At 49.7% G+C, this 21,194-nt stretch overlaps 5 protein-coding genes across 5 annotated transcripts; 3 read left to right on the top strand and 2 right to left on the bottom strand.

Annotated features, from left to right (window-relative positions):
• Positions 1-2,882: 2,882 nt before the first annotated feature.
• On the top strand, positions 2,883-5,537 carry HOO65_010120 (Transcriptional activator protein DAL81; the record flags this gene model as incomplete). Its single annotated transcript, XM_070999646.1, has 1 exon — positions 2,883-5,537. One exon carries the CDS (start codon positions 2,883-2,885, stop codon positions 5,535-5,537), a length of 2,655 nt encoding a protein of 884 aa, XP_070861942.1.
• Positions 5,538-6,295: 758 nt separating this feature from the next.
• On the top strand, positions 6,296-7,656 carry HOO65_010119 (Protein SYM1; the record flags this gene model as incomplete). Its single annotated transcript, XM_071005849.1, has 2 exons — positions 6,296-7,020; positions 7,176-7,656. 2 exons carry the CDS (start codon positions 6,296-6,298, stop codon positions 7,654-7,656), a joined length of 1,206 nt encoding a protein of 401 aa, XP_070861941.1.
• Positions 7,657-8,091: 435 nt separating this feature from the next.
• Positions 8,092-9,756, top strand: HOO65_010118 (Diphthamide biosynthesis protein 2; the record flags this gene model as incomplete). Its single annotated transcript, XM_070999645.1, has 1 exon — positions 8,092-9,756. The coding sequence occupies one exon, from the start codon at positions 8,092-8,094 to the stop codon at positions 9,754-9,756; it is 1,665 nt and encodes a 554-aa protein (XP_070861940.1).
• A 309-nt stretch (positions 9,757-10,065) lies between these two features.
• HOO65_010117 (uncharacterized protein) lies at positions 10,066-10,620 on the bottom strand (the record flags this gene model as incomplete). The annotated part of the gene is made up of 1 exon (XM_070999644.1): positions 10,066-10,620. One exon carries the CDS (start codon positions 10,618-10,620, stop codon positions 10,066-10,068), a length of 555 nt encoding a protein of 184 aa, XP_070861939.1.
• Positions 10,621-12,944: 2,324 nt separating this feature from the next.
• HOO65_010116 (uncharacterized protein) lies at positions 12,945-16,367 on the bottom strand (the record flags this gene model as incomplete). The annotated part of the gene is made up of 1 exon (XM_070999643.1): positions 12,945-16,367. One exon carries the CDS (start codon positions 16,365-16,367, stop codon positions 12,945-12,947), a length of 3,423 nt encoding a protein of 1,140 aa, XP_070861938.1.
• Positions 16,368-21,194: the final 4,827 nt, after the last annotated feature.

The following is a 21,194-nucleotide window of genomic DNA, read 5'->3' as shown; positions in this document are numbered from 1 at the left end:
TAGGCTGGCCGTATGACCCCATCGCTTCCAAGGTCCTAGGCCTCTTTTTTGAATAGCACAGCACTGCTCCTTGCCAAGTTCTCTTTTCTATCTTGGAATCATTTCGAGATGAGCTCGAGAAACATACAACTAGAGAGAAGGTCTGTGTCAAAGTTACGGCGAGAAATTGTACTAAAGAAGGGTAAAAGTCGCAGTCAAGGCCGGTGCTTGCTTACAAAGACTCCACTCACGCTGCTTGTTCTGTTGTATTGAGGGCAGACCTGTGGGAAAAACCATCCAGTTTTCAAGTCATCCCTATATCTTAAAGCTTCTCGAGATGTGAAAATTTCCCTTTACTATGAAAGGGGCTGGAGACTTGAGGATTATTCAAACATATCCCGTTAGCCTATGTCCCAGCTAACGTTTATCACACATCTGGCTTGATTATTTAGTGCTTATGGTAATGTGCTGAATAAAGTAAACATCGGCTCATTAAATGGTAAGAAACTAGGAATGATACCTTGCGTGATCCATTACGAAGACCACGGAGTCATAGCGATATTTATAAGCCAGATATTCCCAGGTCTACGGCCTATCGTATTCATAAGCTCACAACAGATGAACTTGTTGTTCAAAGGCCAATAACTAGTAATGGCAATATTGTCCAAGGAGGTAGATATCAGGGCATTACATCTTCCATCCCATTCCGGACTGACGCAACACTGCCATGCTATAGACTAAAACCAGAAACAACGAACTAGACGATTCAGCTGGGCCATCGCTTCTATCCGCCTGTCCTAATTGCACTCGCTCCATTGCCCCATTAATCTTAGTATGGTTATCGGAGGAAAGGCTGCTGCCAGTGGTCCAAAGAGCAAGACCGGGACATGTTCTATGGTGGCTGGTATAGTTCTGCAAGGTCGCCGATATAGACTCATGGATGGTCCAAGTTTTCCTTTTCTTTTCATAGATCCGTGTTCACCATAAGCAACAAGTGCCGTAGCTTGGTGTGTTGATGATTTACAAAGAGGCATGTTCTCTCACAGCCAGCTATAGGCAGAGTAACAAACAGGTCTCTGTAATCAACTGAATATATCCATAGCTCTTGAGCCCAAGAACTGCCAGAAACATATTCCCATCTTTAGATGGTTAGTTAGCTTTGTACTACATTCTAGGGCTTAATTTGATGACACCTAGGTTACCCGAGAACTCAAGATTGTGTAGTATGGCCCCTTACTAAAAACTAATACATTTCGGTTCTAAGCTCAAGACAGCAATAGTACAATACCAAAAAACATTTACATCAGATTCTAGTAAATGCAAATGCCACCAGCTAATCAGTTTTTTTAATGTAGCTTGCAGCTAGCTTAGTACACACCGCTCATTTGAATATACTTTCTAAGATACATGGTGATGTTTATCGACTACATGTTGCTCAAGCAAAACCAGTTGTTGTTGGTGGCGAATGAAATCCGGAGGGATACTTTAGCAGGATTAGAGGTACAAGCATTCCATTTTCTGTCTTGGTAGCTATAAATCAGATTTGTTAGTGTCTATTGCATATGCTGACAACGACAGGACAGTGAGTGAGACCAAAACCGTCCAAGACGTCAACACACATGTATACAAGGACACGGCGGTTCCTGAACTCAAGATATGCCTCTAGGAGAAGTCGCTCCGTGGAGCTCAGTCATTGATAAGGCACAGTAGAGTGCCGTGCACTTGTAAAACGAGAAGATAGTCAAATGAGCAAATTATCAAGCAAAGCCAAATGGTAGGTGTCTTGTTGAGGGTTAGACCCTAATTATGACCGGCGACGCCGCTTGAAGAGATGCAAAACTCGGTGAGCATCACAGGCCCCAGATTGCCTCATATTTCAAACAATCTACGCAGTTTCTCACATTCTCATCTAAAAAAGCAGGCAACTAATGCAATATGCAGTATGCAACCGCTAGATTCATGCCTATGTCCATGGCTAATAGGATAAACAAAGAATCACAAAGAGCACTCTGGGAGCCGGGATCAGCCAAGCCACAAAACACACAATAACACGTTCTCCCCACACAGTGCCCACAAGACAAATACACAGTTATATACCAGCTGTTAATGTATGGTACACTATTATAGTACATCGTTAAAGATACAGGCAATTACGCAAATATCCCTAATTTTCGTTACCGCTAAACACAAATTTTCTTATCCTTTTTAGCCCTTAGTTCCCTCTCTCTTTCTTCCTGTCATTTCCTCTCTCCCTTCCTTTTCCTCCCCTCTCTTCGTGCACTCACAACCCCAATTTTCACGCAAAACACCTTGCTTTGCGCTGAAAACCATCCAAGTCAATTTCGACACTCTGGAGTTGACGTTTGTTTTCCTTTAAGTCAAAGATCTGCTCTTGCGACCTTCCTTTCAACCCGGTCACACCAAGCTGCTTGGTCCCCTTCTGTAAAGTCTCAACTTGGAGACGACCACCCACCAATCCACGATTAGAGAGGCCCATCGAGGCTACCCAGATAATGAAGAGAAGCGCGTCTTTGAGAAACGTAGCGCGGACTGGCTGTGAATTCGACGAGTTCACGTGAAGTATCTTGAGATAGACCCCAGCATCTCGAGATACCCAAACTTACAAAAAAAAAGATACTACCAGAGGCCTGGCCTTGTGGTTCGCCAGCTCGCCAATTTGCTGCGAGCCCTTGTCCCTTGCCTTTGTGCTCAAGACTGATCAGCTAGTCTTGTCGCCTACTTGCCCTTCATTGCACCATCTCGATTTTATCTCAACTGTCTCTCTATCTTTGGGATCTATTTTGCTGTTTTTTTTTTCATTTGCTTTACCTTTCGTTTTGTCGCCCTTGAACCTTTTATCACCACCACCACCACCACCAAAACTACTACTATACCATCCTACCATGTCGACTCACGGCCCCCGTACCGTGTACCACGATATGGCAGCCAAACAACATCACCATCACCATCATCACCAAACCCCTTCTATTTACGCCTTGCCGCTTTCTCAGTTCACTACCTCTTCCATGTCCCACCAAACCCATCTCCACTCGCAGGCCCAGCTGCACGGCCATCCGCACTCGTCCAATTCTAATATGATGTACTCGTTCCTTCCCGCTGATACACCATCATCTGCTATGGCTCCGCTTGCCCGGCCCGCTCAGACCCCCGTTGGCTCATCTCCCACTTCCTCTGGAGCTTCGGCTAGTCCCTCAAGCATGACTACCCCTGCCTACGGAATGGGTGTTCCACCAACCTCCAACATGGCAATTGACATGGGAATGAACATGGGGATCTCAGAGCAGCCTTTGTCCACTTCGCCTTCTTCTATGTCTCAACCTGCGCCTTTGCCGTCATCACAGCCTGTATCCCAGCCCACCTCAAGTCTTCAGCGCGCATCAAGACCCTGTGACACCTGCCGTGTGCGTAAGACTAGATGTGTCCGCCAAAATAATGCCTCCCAATGCATCCTCTGTGCTTTTCACAACAAGCAGTGCACTTATTTGCGTGGCCCACCTCCCCGTGGCTCAGCAACGACTGTCACTAGACACAAGAACAAGGAAAAGACTCGGGCTGCTAAGGGCCAGGCCAAGGCCCCGCAAGCTAGCGCTTGCGTTTCTCCTACCCGGGTGGCTGTCACTTCTGCTTCGCCTTCCGCTTCGCCAACTACCCCAGCTCTAACCGTAGCTTCAACTGCCCCCTCTAATGAGAGCACGGCCAGTCAGGACACTAGCAGCTCTGAGTCTGAACTTGCCATCCACTCCGAAGCCAGTAGCAAGACTAATACCAATGCCAACTCTAATGCCAACGAAGTCTTTGACTTGGATTCACCAAGCGTTACTGGAAGTCCGGAGGGCAATGTTAATGAGTCTGACTATGATAGATATATGTCAATCCTCAAGGGAGAATATCGCTCTAGTCCTTCAAGCCCTGAGAGCCTCCAAAGCCCTCAAAGCATGCCCTCTGATTCTGCCTCTAATACTCAAGACTCACCCCTGAGCTCGGACTATTCCAGTCCAAAGCTCATCCCACTTTTGAGTGGTACCTTGGGACTCAGTCTGGCTACCCATCCCGAGTATATCGGTCCTACTAGCCACCGTGAACCTGTTCTTCTAGACCTACAGCGCTACGATATCAACTCCCCTACCGACTATCCCACTGGCTCTGACCCTTCGCCTGCTTCGTCTAACTCTGCGCCGGCTCCAGTGGCTCGTCGCATCAATGACCGTACAATGTTTTTGATCTATCCCGACGATAACTTGGCTTCTGAGGGACAACGCATCGCGCATTGTGATGCCGTTGAAGCGTGCGTGCGACCTTTGGGCAAGGCTCTTGTGGACTTGTACTTCCGTATTGTTCATCCCAGCTATCCTATCCTGCATAAAAAGTCCTTCCTCCCAGAATATGCCATCTCGCACCGCTGCTTTACGCCTTCACTGCTGGCCGCTGTCTACTTGATTGCTCTGGACTATCAGCTTTATGACCCAAATATGGCTAGTGGCATTATCCAGCTAGAAAATCCCAATGGGCCTGCCGATTTAGAGGCTCTTGTAGAGCGTACCTTGGTTGAAGATCTAAAGCGACCCAAGATCAGCACTCTGCAGGCTGGCCTTTTGCTGCTGCAACGCCATCGCCCCAATGGTGTTTCATCTAACTGGATGTTTACGGCGCAAATTGTAGCTCTGGCCCAAGGATTAGGGTTACATGTAGACTGCAGTGCTTGGGAAATCCCCGAGTGGGAAAAGGGTCTCCGTCGACGTCTTGGCTGGGCTCTCTATCTTCAAGACCGTTGGGGCGTCTTTTCACACGGCCGCCTCCGCCTTCTCAGTGATCAGGATTGGGATTTACAGCCGTGTAGTTCTACTGACTTTCCCGAGTCATCTGCGATTGATGAAGACCCTGCAGCTGATGGTAACATTGAAGTGGACTCCGGACGACAACAATTCATCAAGCAAGCTGAGTTGGCAGGAATTTTGAACCAAGTCATGGGCTTATTCTACACATCATCGGCTACTAAGCCTGGAGGCTCCCTTGATCGTATGGGTGTAGTGCAGGCCGTGGAAATGGCACGGCCGGTTATGGTCCGTCTACGCGAGTGGCGCAACTCTTTGCCTGCAAAGCTGCAGCTTGACTGTATTGAAGATCGCAAGCTTTCCGCCAATGGATCGCTGCACCTCGCTCTAGCTGCTACCGAAGCCGCCCTACACCGTGCACTAGTCCGATTGCTCACGTCAACGTCGCCTCCAGATCTTGTTAACGCCGTTCGTAGTGCAGCTACAAACCGAGTACTAGGCGCCATTAACCTCTTGAAATCCTTGCGGCCCGAGCATCTTGGTGCATTCTGGAATGGCGCATCAGCACACCAAGTGGCCATTATTGGCAGCTTAGCTGGCTTGCTGTGGGCTACCAGCGTGGACGAGGCGGAAATTCAGTGGCGCAAGAGCATGATGATGGAACTGCGATGGGTTCTAAGAGTACGAGGGCAGACAAATGGGTTTATCCGCGAGGCCCTGCGAGTGCTAGAGAAGGATTTGGGACATGTGGGGGATAAGATGTGAGAGGAATAGAGGGGTGAAGGAAGGGCGGTGAGGTGAGTGAGAAAGCGAGATTGATCGAGTAAGTGAATGAGCGAATAGGGGATTATTAAAACACGCATGCTGATACAAAAGAAAAAAAGGCAAAAAGCAAGAAAAGAAGAAAAAAAAAAGGGAGAAAGAGTGAGTTTTGTTTTGTTCTGTTTCCAAGAGACTAGCAATCGAAACAGGCAAAGAATCTGATTGTTAGCCTGTTGCATGTTTTGTTTTAGTCTTTATATATATAACGAGCTTTGTCTTGATTTGCAGCCAAAACCTGAGGCTCAACCAAGCCCTGCCTCAACTTAGAATCCCTCATCCATCCTGACCGATGTTACCCGAAATACCTAGACTTGGGCACAAATTAAATTTCCTAAGGCACAAAGAAAGGCAAAAAAGGAGAGAGAAGCGAGGAGTAAAGAACTAATAACGGTAAAAGACTGAAGAAGAGCCAAGCAAAATCGCGAGAGCACACACACAATGCGACATAAAAGCGACACTACGCCCATCTAGCTCCAAATTTCATGCGTCAGCGCCAGATGATTAGAACGCGATAAATGTTAGGGTTACATTTTTTAACCCGCTTATAGCCTTTGAGGAAAGCCTTTAGGCTTATATAAACTGTGACGATCGCTACGTTCTTTTTTCTTCCTTTCTTTTTTCTTGTATATGTTTTTTCCTATTTTAGCACCAATATCCTTTATCTTTATTCTCCCCTCTGTTTCGGTTTTCAGCATCTAACAATGGCGACGCTGCTGTTTCGTCACGGCTTGCGACCGTTACGCCTAGCTATACGGCCACTGCACCAACAGCAGCCGCATCAGCCACACACATATCCACCACCGTCACAGCTACACCTCTCGCTTCACAGCCAGATCCAGGCCCATTTGCAAGCGCATTTGCAGACGTGGGCGCTCCAGGTCCGTTGCCAAAGCACAAGCACAGCTTCAAGCGCGAATGTACGTGGACAGGCACAGGACGTAGCAGGGCAGAAGACCGCACGATCCACACAGCAACAGCAGCAACAGCAACAGCAGCATCAGCAATGCGAAGCGGAACTAGATGCGGATCTGGACGCGCGCTCATCAGCATCTGCCAAGACGGTTCAAGCACAGGTGGTGAACGCGTCGGCTGCAAAATCAGATGTGTCTCCAGCCCCATCATCATCAACACCATCAGCATCTGCCCCAGAAACAGCTCAGGTCCAGGATAAGCCGTCAATCACACCAGCCACAGATGTTGTACGCTTTCCAATCCTCCAACGCCTGGGTCCGTTGACAGAGGTGGTTAAGGCATACGGCCGGCAGCAGCGCAAACGGCCGTGGACGACGCAGCTGTGGACGGCGCTGGTCATTTACTTTTGCGCGGACGTCCTGGCGCAGAGCATTGGTGGCCAGCAGTATGACCCGGTACGGACGGGTCGCAACCTTATTATTGGCTTTTGCATGGCAATTCCTAGCTATGAATGGTAAGAAAACGCGGAGTGGCCTCCCTATTCCCTACTAGTATGATCGAGGCAGCTAGCTGCCTTATGTAGTGCTACTATCCCTTGTATCCTTGTTCAGACCTATTTTTATATTATGTTAAATGTTGGGAAACGTGGTTTGTTAACACCCCCTATAGGCTTATATTTCTTGGGAATCACTTCAACTATCGCTCACGCCTGGTCTCACTAGCTGTCAAGGTTTTTATCGCACAGGCTTTCTTCACGCCATTTTTCAACACCTACTTTTTCAGCATGCAGGCGCTACTTTCTGGCGCATCATGGTCCGATATCGTAGCACACGTCAAGGCTACTGTGCCGACCAGCTGTCTCAACTCATGCAAAGTTTGGCCGACTGTGACGGCCTTTAGCTTTGCATTTTTGGCCCCCGAATACCGCAACGTCTTCAACGGCCTGGTGGCTATCTTCTGGCAGGCGTATTTGTCGTTCCTGAACCGCTCAGCCCAAGAGGATGTTGAAAAGGCCGAAGCCGGCATGTGTGATAAGACACTGAGAGTGGCCAATGTGGATCCTCTCGTCACTAAGAATGGACCCACTCAAGCTGACCTTGTTGATAAGCTGGCCGAGGAGCTCACTGAGGAAGACGTAGAAGCCGCCTAATAGAGTAGGTAGGACTTGTTGTATTTTGTCATTTATTTGTTCTCTCATTTATTATTTTTCTTTTTTTTTTAATATAGCTATAGATAGATTTCTCTTCATTTCATTTCAAGCCCGTTAACTTGTGGCACAAGAACAGCACTTCACCCAATCAGCGTACAAGCTTTTCAAAGAGCTACACTAAAATGGAAAGCAGTTAAAATTCAACCGCATGACTCCACACTTCCCCTCCCCCACCACGAATTTAAATTTGAAAAGTTCTAACGACGTCACTTTTGACTAGGACGTTGTCCATGGCACTTTCTGTAATGATTTATCAAGAAACATTTCTTCCCACTCTCTGTTATTGCTGTTTATACCTACATATCGCCTGCTAAATACGCACACTCACACAGCCATTACGCACACTTCTCGTTCTCAATCCCGACTATCTTCACCATGGCTACCAGTCTTTCGGCAGCCCCTGTGTTGTCAACTCCCTCTGAGCATGTCTTTGAGGACCCCACACCGGCAGCTCGTGTCGACCCGAGTCTGCAGCGAAGCGCCAACTCATCCATCCGCGACACCTACGAAGTCGGCCGCTCAGCCGCTGAGGTCGTTGCCGGTGGCTGGGCTCGTATCGGCCTGCAATTCCCGGATCACATGCTCTGCGATGCACCGGCGGTTGTGCAGGAGCTCGAGGCAGAGATAGCCACGCTGCGCAGCCAGAAGCAAGACAATAGCGACAAGTCCGAAACACACAAACAGCCGCGGATATACGTCTTGGCTGACACCTCATACAGTGCCTGCTGTGTCGACGAGATTGCAGCCGAGCATGTCAATGCAGAAGTTGTCATACACTATGGCCGGTCATGCCTAAGTCCCACATCACGGCTGCCAGTAATATATGTCTTCACGCGGTATCTACTGAATCTAGACAATGCAGTAGCTGCCTTTGAGGCAGTGTTCCCTGAGAAAGACAGCAAGGTTGTGATGACAGCCGACGTTATGTTTCAAGACCATGTGGCTCCGCTAACTGCGTTACTACGTACGAGAGGATACACGACATTGCTTGAAACAGTAGTGGTGCACGAACCCACCGCGACAATTCCTAATCGTTCTATTATTACCGACGAGGCTAGTGAGCCATGTGGTTTGGATGCCGAAACACTCAAGAGCTACGCGTTATTCCACATCTCTGAGCCTCCGACTGCCGTGTTACTAGCGCTTGTCTCGCGCTTCCGCTCACTGCACGTGCTACCGACGGCCACACAGGCGACGGCCCAAGACCCGACATATACCACGCACATGCTACTACAAAGGCGGTTTGCGCGCGTGCTCTCAATGGCCACGGCTGGCGTGATTGGAATCCTGGTCAATACGCTTAGCGTGTCGAACTACATGGCTAGTGTTGACGTGCTGCGCAAACGCATTGCAGCTGCTGGCAAGAAAAGCTACACGATTGTCGTTGGTAAGCTGAATCCTGCCAAGCTGGCGAACTTTTCAGAAATCGAGGGGTGGGTTGTCGTGGGATGCTGGGAGAGCGGTCTAGTCGAGGACGACCGTGCGTTCTACGTACCTGTCCTCACGCCATTTGAGATGGGTGTGGCTCTGATGAGCGAGGAAGAGCGTGTCTGGGGCATGGAGTGGTGGGGTGGCCTAGAGGGGTTAAAACTTGAGGCGCCAGAAGAATCTGAAGCAAAGCCTATATCAGGAACCAAAGACAGAGAGCATGTTGAGATTGATGAGGGTGTTGATGACGATGAATCGGCACCGCCCGAATTTGACCTGCGCACTGGGCGGTACGTGAGCACAAGCCGGCCAATGCGAATGGCGGCTGCTAGTGAGGTATCAATGGCAGAGACAACGGGAGGCCAAGATGTCAGGTCTAGTGAGGGAGAAGGGACGGAAACAACAACGCAAAAATCACTGATTAGCCGTGGAACAGGAGATCTGGCCATGGTGAATGGCGTGTTAAGTCCTGGGGCCGAGTATCTAAGATCAAAACGCACATGGCAGGGTCTTGGAAGTGATTTTACGGACGAAACGAGCACGGTGGTGGAGCAGGGGCTCCGGGGTGTGGCACGGGGATACGTGATTGGAGACGAGGTAGATAAAGTGTAGATAGGTGTTGAAAATTGGGAAGGACAGCCAAGGGATTTAGAGGGAATATGCCGGCTAAAAAAGGAGTCAGAAAGATCATAAGACATGATATTAAATAGATAGACTACATACCAACTTCAGGGCTACATAAACTAGATAACGAGCAATCAGCAACATAAAAAGAAAAAAAACCATCACAACACATGCGTTAATTCGTCATCATATCCAAACCGGCACCAACTGTCCGTCCTACTGTTTGCTTTTTCTCATGCTAGATCTCCAGTCGTAGTGCTCCACCATATCCGGCGCCACAGTGCTGCATGTACTGTCCTACATATTCACGCGGCTCTGTGAGTATGACCGGCGATGGTCACCGTGTCTGCTGCTGCTCCGGCGACGCGAATCACGCGAATAGCTACGCTGCGAGTGGCTGCGTGGGCGGGAGTGCGAAACCGACGAACGGTGGACATGAGTGACATTCCCGCGGAAATGACTGTCATGAACACTGTCGCCGTGAATCCACGCGGCGACGGCTGTAATGAAGAAGAAGATGACGTTCATGATGCCAAAGGCAAAGGCGGTCTTGATCATAGCACATGGCTTGGCACTGTCTGGGTTCAGGTTATGGACACCACGCACTTGGTACAATGCAGCAAAATGCGAGCGCCACCCGCTAGACGACGACACAGATGAGCACTTGATAGGCCCAATGTGACGCTGGTAGTAGACGGCAGCGATAAAGGCGCCCATGAAGAGGATATCAGTCCAGGCAATCATCAGGCCGTTAGCGCTGCTACGGCGGTAGCTAAAGAGGGTGAAGATGGTCCAGGCCAGGGCAATGACGCTGACAATGAACATGACGAGAATAAAGTTGGGCGTGAGCATATTTTGGCTGTTGAAAATATCAACAAACCAGGCCATCATGCCGACATTGCATATCTATTAGGGGGGGGGGGGTTGTTAGCGGAGGTCCGGAGGGGAGGGATAGAGGGGGGGATATACCAGCGTGATGATCTGGCAGAGACGCCAGAAGGTAAAGGTTATGGCAAAAAACATGGCTGCAGACGGGGCGAGAAATGCAGGAATAGACGACGAGAGAGAGGGAGAGAAGGGATAGAGACAGCGAGGCGCAAAGCAAGCGAGTAGCTGTGGACTTGTATTGCAGCTTTTGCTTGTATCACAAATAGTTAAAATAAACTTCAAATATGATCGAAACTTGACAGCGCGGGCGGACTGGCACCGTTAGTTATAAGGCAGCTGTGCCACTTGTCTTGGATTGAAGCTGTTTATAAAGGAAGAGGCACGGGGGAGACGAGGAGGAACGGAGCAAAAATAGCAAGGGAGGAAACGGAGAAAAAGGTCCCAGAAAATATATAAAAAAAGATGGGCTTTTTTGGAAGGACTTTTCCCGGTGAGCCGTCACTAGTACATTAAAGCAATGCAATAATAACGTGGCCAGCTGGACTTGTTCCTCCTTCTCTGAGATGCAGGGCGCGGCGATGTCACTGATATATACATACGCCCAGTGCATCAAGTAGCACGACAGAGGACAGCAAGGAAGCAGCAGCTCTGTTTTAAACAAAACAAGTAGCTCTTTAATTCTCGTTGGCTAGCCAACCACCTCTGTTTTTTTTGAGTGAGAAAAGTGGGGGCGGCTAAAAGTATATACTCGCTCAAAGTCTAGAAACTTGAGGCCTAGACTAAAAAAGATGCCTTAAACCGAAACAGGAGACGAGATACTTGACAAAAATCGAGGGACTTTTCTCCTCAGTTCCTCCTTTTCGCGCTTGTTGTTCGTGTTACATCGCGCTATATGGGTTTCCCAGCCCCGTCGATTTCGCCAAATGGGAGAAGCCTACCTACGTGTGATTCCAGAACACAAGGCATGTCTCACTTTGCACCCTATTTAGCCGTTCCTTTTGCTTTTTTTTTGCCTCCTATGTGTCTTTTATCAGTGCGTGTGCGTTGGGCCTCCGATTTCTAGTTTACCCTCTCCCAAGTTTTCCTTGTGGCTCATTCGAAATTGCTAGTAAAAAGGGTTACACGAACGTCATAGAAGGGCGGAACTGGGAGGTTATTTCCTCAAAGCTGGGAACCTGCTTTCTATAGTCCAACGAGACTACTACATGTAGCAACTACCTTTCTTTTATCTCATGCCGCACTGAGATGACTAATCGCTTGTCATGCGCAAGCCTGATCTCATGTGATCCCCCATGCCACGTAATCACACCTAAAATTCTTCAACTCCTGGATAAGTTGTTGAGCCCATACATCTCTACGAATGACCCGAAGGTGTTGAAGAGAAATAGAGATGCTCAAAATAGGCCTACACGAGGAGCACGCCAAATAAAAGCCCTTGGAAACCCGCAGCATCTACCATTCTAATAACGCCATCTTCCAACGCTCTTCTCATGCCAGACGCCCAAAAGCGAGGCCAAGCCTTGCAACTTGGCTGTTAATATCCACTGCCATAAAAGTAAACTTGGGCAAAAGATTGCTTTCTTTTCATAGACAGTCGCATCCCACTATAATAGTGGGTGCGGTGCATTGACAGGGCGATTTAAGTGCTACGGAACGCCAACCTCGTTGCAATCAAACCCCGCATTCCCAGCCGTTTGAATATATCTGCGGTTAGATCTTCAACGGTAGCTAGTAATTAGCGGCTCCTGCTCTTCGCCAAATGATGAGCCATGCTCGTTTTTTCATGACAACCCACGAGCCATACCAAAATATCGCAGGCCCGTTCAATAGAAGAGCTTCGCCATCGCTATCCGCCATCAAATAGCGCCTAGAATGCCTGTATGGACACTATGCGAACCTTCGGCACCTTCGACACTACCAGCGAGATAAACTCGATCCAATTGTACCCCACCCGCCCAGTTCTTAGGTACACCAACTTTGAATGTATATCCCCCTGCACTTGAGGAGCACCTGCTGTGTATACTAATGACGTCACAAGTATTAACCAAGCCAAGACGTCTAGGTTTCTCCTACGTTCGGATGCATACCCAGCCTAAATTCTTGCTTCGGAAATATCTTAACCGGAACTAGGCCGTTGGCAAGCATTTCCGTATGCTGTATACCCGATGTATCCCCTGCCATGTTGCATTATCGCAGGTTAAGAAAACTCGTTTTTAATATACATGCTACCTGACGAGTCATTTTTTCTAGTTCATCAATATACCTAGCCCTTGTTCTGCCCCCATTTCCTATGGCTCGTAATCATCAATCACGTCGAGCACGTCAAAGTCTCGAAACGAGCCCTTTGGCCCAAGCGACGAAGTCTGGCCAATCTCGCGGTCCATTGACTTAGCATGGAACAAAGCCTTTGAAACCGGCGGCAGGCCACCATCAGGCATAAATCCTGAGCCTAGCCCTGAGGCTGATGAGACGCTACTCCGCGCATAGTTCCCACTGCCTCCACCATTCCCGCCTTGTACACTCCCGGTATCTGACCACAGAGTTCGTCGTGGTGATGAAAACTGCGACGCCGAGCTTCCACCATACTCAGAACTACTGCTAGACTCAATCATGCTCGTATCTGCCCGCAAGCCATTGCTGCTTCCGCTCCCACTTCCGCTCCCGCCGTTGCTCATTATAGATTGGCCACGCGCAAGAGTGGCTGCTGAAAGCCCATTGCGCATGTTCTCCCGCGATCGCATGCGGTTCATGGTCACATGGTTTGCACCTCGTGTCGTTGCGTTTCCATGATGGTGCCCACTATCACTCTCGCCAAAGACACTGGCCGACGCGCCCATGGGAAGACTGCTTGTAGTAGATCGGATGGACCGCCTAGCAGCGATGCGCGACCGCATATCCGCATTAGGCGATATCCGACCTGATGTTGGCAGGCTCTCAAAGACATTGCGAGAGTCGCCCGAACCACCGTTCCATGTCTGAGAAATAGCCCAGCAGTACGACAGCTCGTGGCACGCATCGTCAAAGCCGTCATGTTTAGCTACCGAGTCTACGGCCGTGTTATACACTGGGGCTCCGTTACCGACACTCCATGGCGGAAGCCGGGCTCCTTTGAGCCGTGGCGAGAGGTGATATGCCACGCCAGCGTGGTGGCGTGCCCACGGACTATCCACTGACACGCTTGCAAGTGTCTGCAGAATGCCGTAAATAAGCACCCACCGCCCACGTCGTGCGACAGCTGGATCAATCTCGCACAGCATATCCTGGCGCTCAAATCGGATAAAGGCATCAACCAGGTCAGATTGCACAAATGACGAGCCTAGTACACTGATGTTAGTCGACTCAGTGTATGCCAGCCGCACCCGCCGTTCCATGGGTCCCGCTCGGGGGGCACCAGCACCGCCCGTAGTCGGCGGTTGAGCATTGGATCTCCATGTTGGCTTAAAGCGACTACCAGTCTCTTTTCCCGAAGCTCCAGCAACGCCAGCTGGTGTAATCGGCATAATAGACTCGGGTACTAACGGGTACGGGTGGGGGATGTGGGGATATCTGTGCTTGTTGTCAAAATCAACCAGAATGTCCGTCATGGGCACCCGGTCCTCATCGACATCAAAGTCAGTCTTGCCACATTGGCTTGCCATCATCCACTTGCGCGTTGACCGCATCTCCGACTCGTCCCATACAATATCCCGATTCACCAGGTAGTCGTAGAGCGCCCCAAAATCTCTCTGCAAGGCCTGCGCTATTGTTCGCGACAACCAGATTTCCTCCTCCCCGTACCGGTCCTTGTCGTCCCCCAAAGTCGTGCCAGAAACCCGCGGTGCCGTTGTCGACGCCTTCGCCCAGTCTTCCGGTCGTGGCGGCCAACAGCCGTAGATTTGCGAGTAGTGCGCCAGGAAGAAGCGCTGCAATCGGCCAAAGGCCTGCCGTGCCATGGGATTCACCTCTAGCTCTGGCCCCGGCCACATATCGACATACTGAAACTCAGCTAGCCGTTCTTCGGCCTGCTGCACACGTACTAGCATTTCCAGAGATGCCCGATCTAACAGCGCGCGCGATATTTGCGACACGTTTTTGTAGTCGGGTGCTTCCTCCACTTGTCGGCCGTACATTCCGGCGCAATGGATAAAGCTCTCTTTCCAACCATCGTCCCATCGCACGCGTGCCGACTCGGTCCATGCCAATAGACTGACGGCCGTCTCGGGGTCGTTGCGTACATCGTCGATGCCACGCGTTTGGATGTAGTTGATGACTGTGCTCACGCTGTCCGAGTCTGCAGACATACACACGTCTAGGCGCGAGACCAGGTCCGTCAGGGCCTGACACAGTGACAGGCCAACTAGCGATGTGTGGTACAGCAGGGCAAATAAATTACGTGTAGTGATCTGGTAACGCAGCTGCTCGACCTTTGAGATGTTTGGGGGCGTGGGAAAAAACATTTCATAGGAAATCTGGCCCTCTGCATCGGCAATACTCGCAGTCTCGGGCATTGTTGACGCCGGCTGGTTTTCCTTGCCTATTTCCCGGAACCCCTCGCGGCTGGCTGAAGGTGGTGATGGGGGCAATCGGTCGTAGTCATCATCAATGGTCCCATCACGCAGCATCGTCAGCAAGTATCGCGATTCAGTAGCCTCAATAACATGCGACGAGAGCCGGAATGATGGTGGGGATCTATTTGTCTGGCTGCGTTGGCCAAAATACACGAACACGTCGCCGTTAGGGTCCCATAACTCGGGATCCTTACGGAGCTTGCTCCAGCGCTGCACCGGCCGACTGAATCCTACCCATCGTTTTATAGGCGGTAGGGATTGAAGGGTCTGCGGTACTGGTGGCAGTTTGCCCATTGGTGGTGCCCCAGCTGAAGGAGGTGTCCATGCTTCTGTTGAACCTGCAAGCGGATGCTGCACGCCAAATTGGTGCTGCTGAGTCTGTGAGTTGTGCGTGCCTGGCCGGCTGAGCTGGTGTTGCCCTAGCTTTTGTGAAGCGCCTGTGGCACTATCAGGACTGTAGGGATATTGGCTACCTCCGAAGCCAGGCTGTTGCTTGGTGTTGAGTGGTGGTAACGGTGGCAGTGGCGGGCGAAGATGAGATTGCTGCTGGTGTTGAGACATATGTGCGTGACTTCCCTGGCTATGGCTCATGGTCGGGATGCTAATAGGAAGATCGGGAATTTTGAGCGGATTATCTGAGCCCTGGCTGTTTTTTCCGCGGAATGCGAACTTCTTTGCTAGTCCTCTTCGCACGCCCTCGCTCTTGCGATCGATAATACTTCGCAAGCCGCTCTTTTCAATGCCCGATACCTGCTCTGTCTTGAATGCTGGCCGGCCTGTTCTGCCATAGCCGTATAATATCTCCGGCCGGTGATTGTCATCACTGCCGGTGCTGCTGCTATTCACACTTGCTGTGCTGGGCAAAAATCGCGATGTGTCTGCATATCGCGAGTGGTCTATGCTGGCAAGACTACCCTGCGAGCCATCGCTAAACTTCAGGAAATGGGCGCTTGTAGTGGCTACACCAGTGCTAGCGCCAACATCGGCGCTGCCACCATGCGGAATAGGGAAGTCGGAAAATATAGCGTCGTTGGCTTCTAGCGACAATGCTGTTGGAGACCGCACACCATATTCGTGGGCTGACCCAGAAATGCTCGAGGCCTTGTCGCTAGTGCTGTTTGTGTGCGTTATCTTTTTCCGCACGTGGGCACTGCGTCCTGACATGATGTCTACGTGAGGAAGGAGCGACTAAAAAAAGAATAGATGGGTGACACAAGCTCTTCTACACAAGTTCTGTTTGCTCAAAGAGGCCAAAAAAAGAGTGGAAGTTACTCAACATGTAACCGTCCGAACTTTAGTATATGTTTGCCCGGCAATAATACAGCCAAGTCTTTGAGGCTCTTTCTTTCGGTGTTTATTTTTACGTCTTGTCTTTTCCTTGCTGGGGACAGACGTCAGACTTGGTTGGTGGCGTTATGAATGGCGTAGATTTGCGAGAGTGTATGTATAAGTGCAAGCGCATATACGCCCAGCAACACAACAAGAAGCAGTATCAACCGAGAAAAGATTCGAAAGAGGAAATAAGAAAAGAGAAAGAAGCAAAAGGGAAGGAAAGAAAGAGGAAGAAATGAAGAGAGAGACGGCAAATAAAGAAAAGAAAAAGAAAATATGAAGAGGGATTAAGAGACGAAGAAAGGCTGAGTGAGAAAAGGATAAAAAGAAATGTTTTATTTTCCTTCTTTGTTCCTGCTTTGGTTGACCCAGTTGTTCACCCCTTCGGGTAACCGCACGTCGCGAAATGAGGGGAATAGAAAAGGCACGGTTCAAGTTACAATGGGGACAAAGAAGGGAAGAGAGAAACGGGAGGGGGGGGGGGGGGGCGGATGGGAAGAGGAACCACTCGAACTTGGAAAACAAGAAAAGAGAGAGAGAAAGAGAAATACAGGGAGAAGAAAAAGGAGGCTTCTCAAAGCAAGTTTCCTTTTGCTGTTTATCTCTTTCTCTACCTTGCTTGGCTTGGATATTAAGCCAGAGAGGCAAGTCCGGAAAAAAGGAAAGCCTCGAAACAAGAACGAGGGCAGAAATCCAATAGGAAAAAGAAAGCAAAACAAGCAAGGCTTCAAAGGAGAGCGAGCAGCGGCGGCGATGTTGCCGAAATTGATCAAAAAAGAAAGAAAGGCACTGTCGGAGAATTCCCCCGGTCGAGGGTTGCCTGTTGCCTTTGTTAGTCCTGTGCCTGTCCAGAGTCGCACAAGAAACTCTATCCTTTTGACTTGCTATATCACTGGGACATAGGACTAGGACTGGGGGGGAACTTATATAGGCTAAGCAAGTATTAGTCGAGTATCAACGCGGAACAAGCTTGGCCAAGGCTCCGAATGCCAAGTCCTGTTCTTGCTTTATTCCGTTTTCCTGCCTTGAAACAGAAATGGGAAGTAAAATGGACCGATGTCCTATTGCTTGCTGGGAAGCAAATGCAATGTGACGATAGAAAACAGTACCGGTTTCAGGGTTTTTCTTTTTTTTGAAAGAGATGACAGGGCCAAAAAGACAAAGTGATATCGGATCAAGAAAAAGGAACTCAGGCCATGAAGCGGGAGTCAATGGAAAAGGATAGTCAAGGCAAACTAAGAAGGGCAGGCAGGCGGCATATATCAAGTTGCTGAGTAGCAGTAGCTGGAAGCCCCGCCGCCCTGGACACGGACCTTGGGTCTAGCCAGGCAGGCCTCATGCTCACTGATGTTGCTTTTCCATCTGCTAGTGGTAGTTAGTGACTTGGGGGGCTTCTCCCTCCCTTCTCTTTATCTCTTGTTTTGCCTTTCTCTACAGCACCAAAGGCCGGCTGACCTGAATCTTACGGCCTCCCTCGATAGTCACAACTCGACGACCATGTCAGCAGCAACAGCAACGCTACAGAAACACCACGACTCATGCTGATCTATCGCCTCTCCGGACGGCTTGAGCCCTTTGAAAGACAAACAAATAGGGCCTTTGGGTAGCTCATCATCATGAAGTGTCTTGATGCGCGGGTGGACATTGCTTTGTCTTTCATTGCCAGGGAGGAAAGGAAGAGCGAGCTTGGCTTACTTCTAGCTCTAGCGACCCTTTTTGTCTTGGCCTTGGGGCCGACCCGCACTTTCAAGGTTGTTCTCTCTCCTCGGGCCTGGGTCAGGTCCAGTTCTAACTAGGCCTTATCAAGAGAGTGATAGTCTTCCTATCTCTTTCCCTCCCCAACATACACCCAGCGCAGCCTCGGCCCTGGTTTTTGCCTCGTCTTGGGACGCCAAGCTAATCAAAGCATCTGGCCATCAACCATACCGAGACGGTGTGTTGGCCTATCAGGGCAACACAACATGCAGGCGCAGATTATATGGAAAGCTTGCGCCCGCTAGCGAGGATGGCCAAGCAAGGGTATCTCTCCAAGTATTGTTTTCCTTTTAATTACTCCTCCTCTTCCCTCTTTCTGCAGCAGCCTATGATGTCCTCTTTTTTTCTTTTTTTTTTTTTTTTTTTTTTTTCCTCTTGTTCCCTCCTTATATCACCGAGCCCACTTGAGCTATTTGCCCGCTTCCTCACTTCTCGGCCGCTCTCTCAACTTCTCCCACGTGCGTCAAGCCACGCAGAGACCAAGCTTTCTCTCCCATCTGACTCTTTCTCCCACGCTTTTGTTGTTTTCTCAATCTTGTCTCTTAATGCCAAGCCAGCCAACCCAAGGCCCAAGTGGAAAAAGCCAGGGCCCCTATCAATGTAGCCTGCAAGACACCCCGTACCACACAATAAACAGGATCCCATAGGGTATGGAACAAGAAGAATCCAAAGAAAACAGGCCATTCAAGAAAAAAAAACAAGAAAGGGTAGCATCCACCGTTGTTACATGAAGAGGAGGCCTTTTTTTTCATCAGGAAATGCAGGACCAATTGTAGGCCAGAATTGGCTTGATTCCGTTCTAAGCTTTCGTCGAGCGCGACTTACATGAGACTCAGTCTAGCATTAAGACTGTGCTCAGACCAGCCAACCAGCCGCTGCCCTGCTGATTGTTGGATGTTCCATTCCCAGAATCATTCGCCGGATCTTCCAAGCCCACTACATCCCGCTCGCCCTTGTGCTGTCTTGTTTTTTTGGAGAGGAATCCCTGAGGGAAAAGACCTGAAGTTCCCCTTGTTCCCTTTGAGTGTGTTAGACTTAGCCCTTGTGTCTGTTCACACACAACCCTAGCAGTGTCTCTTTCGGGCTCGGCCAGAACATCTTTCAAGCCCGACGTCTTCTCCTGTAGCTCTGTCAGCCTATTGGTTGTTGTCCCTCGTTGACACCCTTGGCACCCTACGCTAACCCTAGCCAGATCGGGAAGCCTACGTGGCTAAAAAATACCCGCTGTCAATTGTTTTCGTTTTTTGTCCTTAGCAAGCCCAACTTGGGCCATTGCTGATGCAGATCATCCATCGTCCTCATTGTTTTGCTTGGGGCCGTGGCAAAAGTTAGGCTGAGAGCATGGCAAGCCGTATAGCCTAGGCCTAGTTTGCTTCGGTTGCTCACAAGCAATGCTAACAGCGCTCAAGCCCCTTGTACTCTCAGGGCCAGAGCCAGTGAGTGCCAGAGCCACGAGCAAGGCCACAAGGCCAACAGCCTTAAGTACAAGTACAGCACAGTACAGTACAGCACAGCACAGCAACCGAGCAAATCAGAACCGAGACTTTTGAAACTTAGCGGCCGTCTTTTTCTCTTTTCCTCGCGGTGTTGGCCACATGTTGGCCAGTGTACCGGCACTGGCTGGCTGGCTGGTGTTTGGGTGGGCTAGGGCTTGGGCTGGGACGAGAAGTGCGCAGCATGGTGGAGGGGAGGGGCAGAAGCACATGGCGTTAGTGCTAACAAGTACACACATGTAGATGCAAGTACATGTACATTGCTCTTTGTGCCTCCATCTAAAGATTTCAGCCGTTATTGTTCCGAACAATGGAGGAAAGAAGTGCAGCTTTTTTAGGGTCCCTTCTTTTTCTCGAGGTTTTCGATGACTAAGCACATGCGACCTCCTGGCCACCTCAAGTCTTCCTCTCCTAAGCTTTCGCCCGCCCCAGCCTCATGCTTTTTTTTTTTTTTTTTTTTTTTTTTTTTTTTCTCTTTGCTCTTGTCTGTCTGCTTAGACCAATAGACTCGCTGGCTTTTGCCTGCTTCATGCATGGTTGTATCATGTGCAGCTAACAAGCAGAGTAGCAGAGCAGCAAACGAGCAGGGTTTCTGTGCCAATCAGGCCGTGACGCCTCTGTGGATGTGTCTTTTGTCTCTGTATCTTTCAGCCTCTGTATTTCTCGATCTTTCAGCCTCTTTCTCAGTCTGTGTACCTCTCTTTTGTCTTCGTGCTAGCGTGTGAGCTCCCGCAACAACTGATTGTTGGCCTGTTCGTTCCTTTGTGCTGCACTTGTTTTAGTCACTAGGCCTTCGCGGATCTATATCACTTCCTCTTATCTTTCAGTAGCTCTTTCCATTTTGCTGTCTCTGTCTTTTTGATCTCTGTGTCGAGTCTTTACGCTCTTCGTCTCGTCGTGCCTCCATTGCTTCTCTTTTCTCTGCTTTCCTTTTCCCCTCTCCTTCCGCCTCTGCGTATGAAGAGGAACTGAAGGCTACGCAGCTCCCCGTCCCCTCATCTCTTTCTTCCTATTTTGCATGCATGGTTCAACGTCGCTGCCTTTTCATACTTGAAGACTTGCTAAATACTACGTTCTGTCGATAACTTTGCCCACAAAAAAGCCCAGACAAGGCTCGAAGCTACCCCAGCCAACCAACGCCCAGGTCCCAGTCAAGCCAAAGCAGAGAGGGCTGGCAAGACGATCAGCTGCTAGATTAGACGCAGCCACTTGCAGAAACTCGCCCTGCTGCTATTTCGCTGGTTTCTCCTTCTGTTCTTTTCTTCAGACCCGACCTTGTCCTCATCTTGCTTCGTCATTCGGCCACCCAGCCGGGTTTTTTTCTTTTTCTTTTTTTTCTTCCCTAGCTTTATCCCCCCGATATGATTGCCGCGATTTGTATGTAAAACCCCGTCAGCGAACATCCTCATCC

The sequence above is a fragment of the Ceratocystis lukuohia genome, assembly GCF_044167205.1.
Source record: "Ceratocystis lukuohia strain C4212 chromosome Unknown Supercontig1_pilon, whole genome shotgun sequence".
In the NCBI taxonomy this organism is placed as follows: Eukaryota; Fungi; Ascomycota; class Sordariomycetes; order Microascales; family Ceratocystidaceae; genus Ceratocystis; species Ceratocystis lukuohia.
Note: the sequence above shows the minus strand (reverse complement) of the source record. Positions and strands in the feature narration are given on the sequence as shown.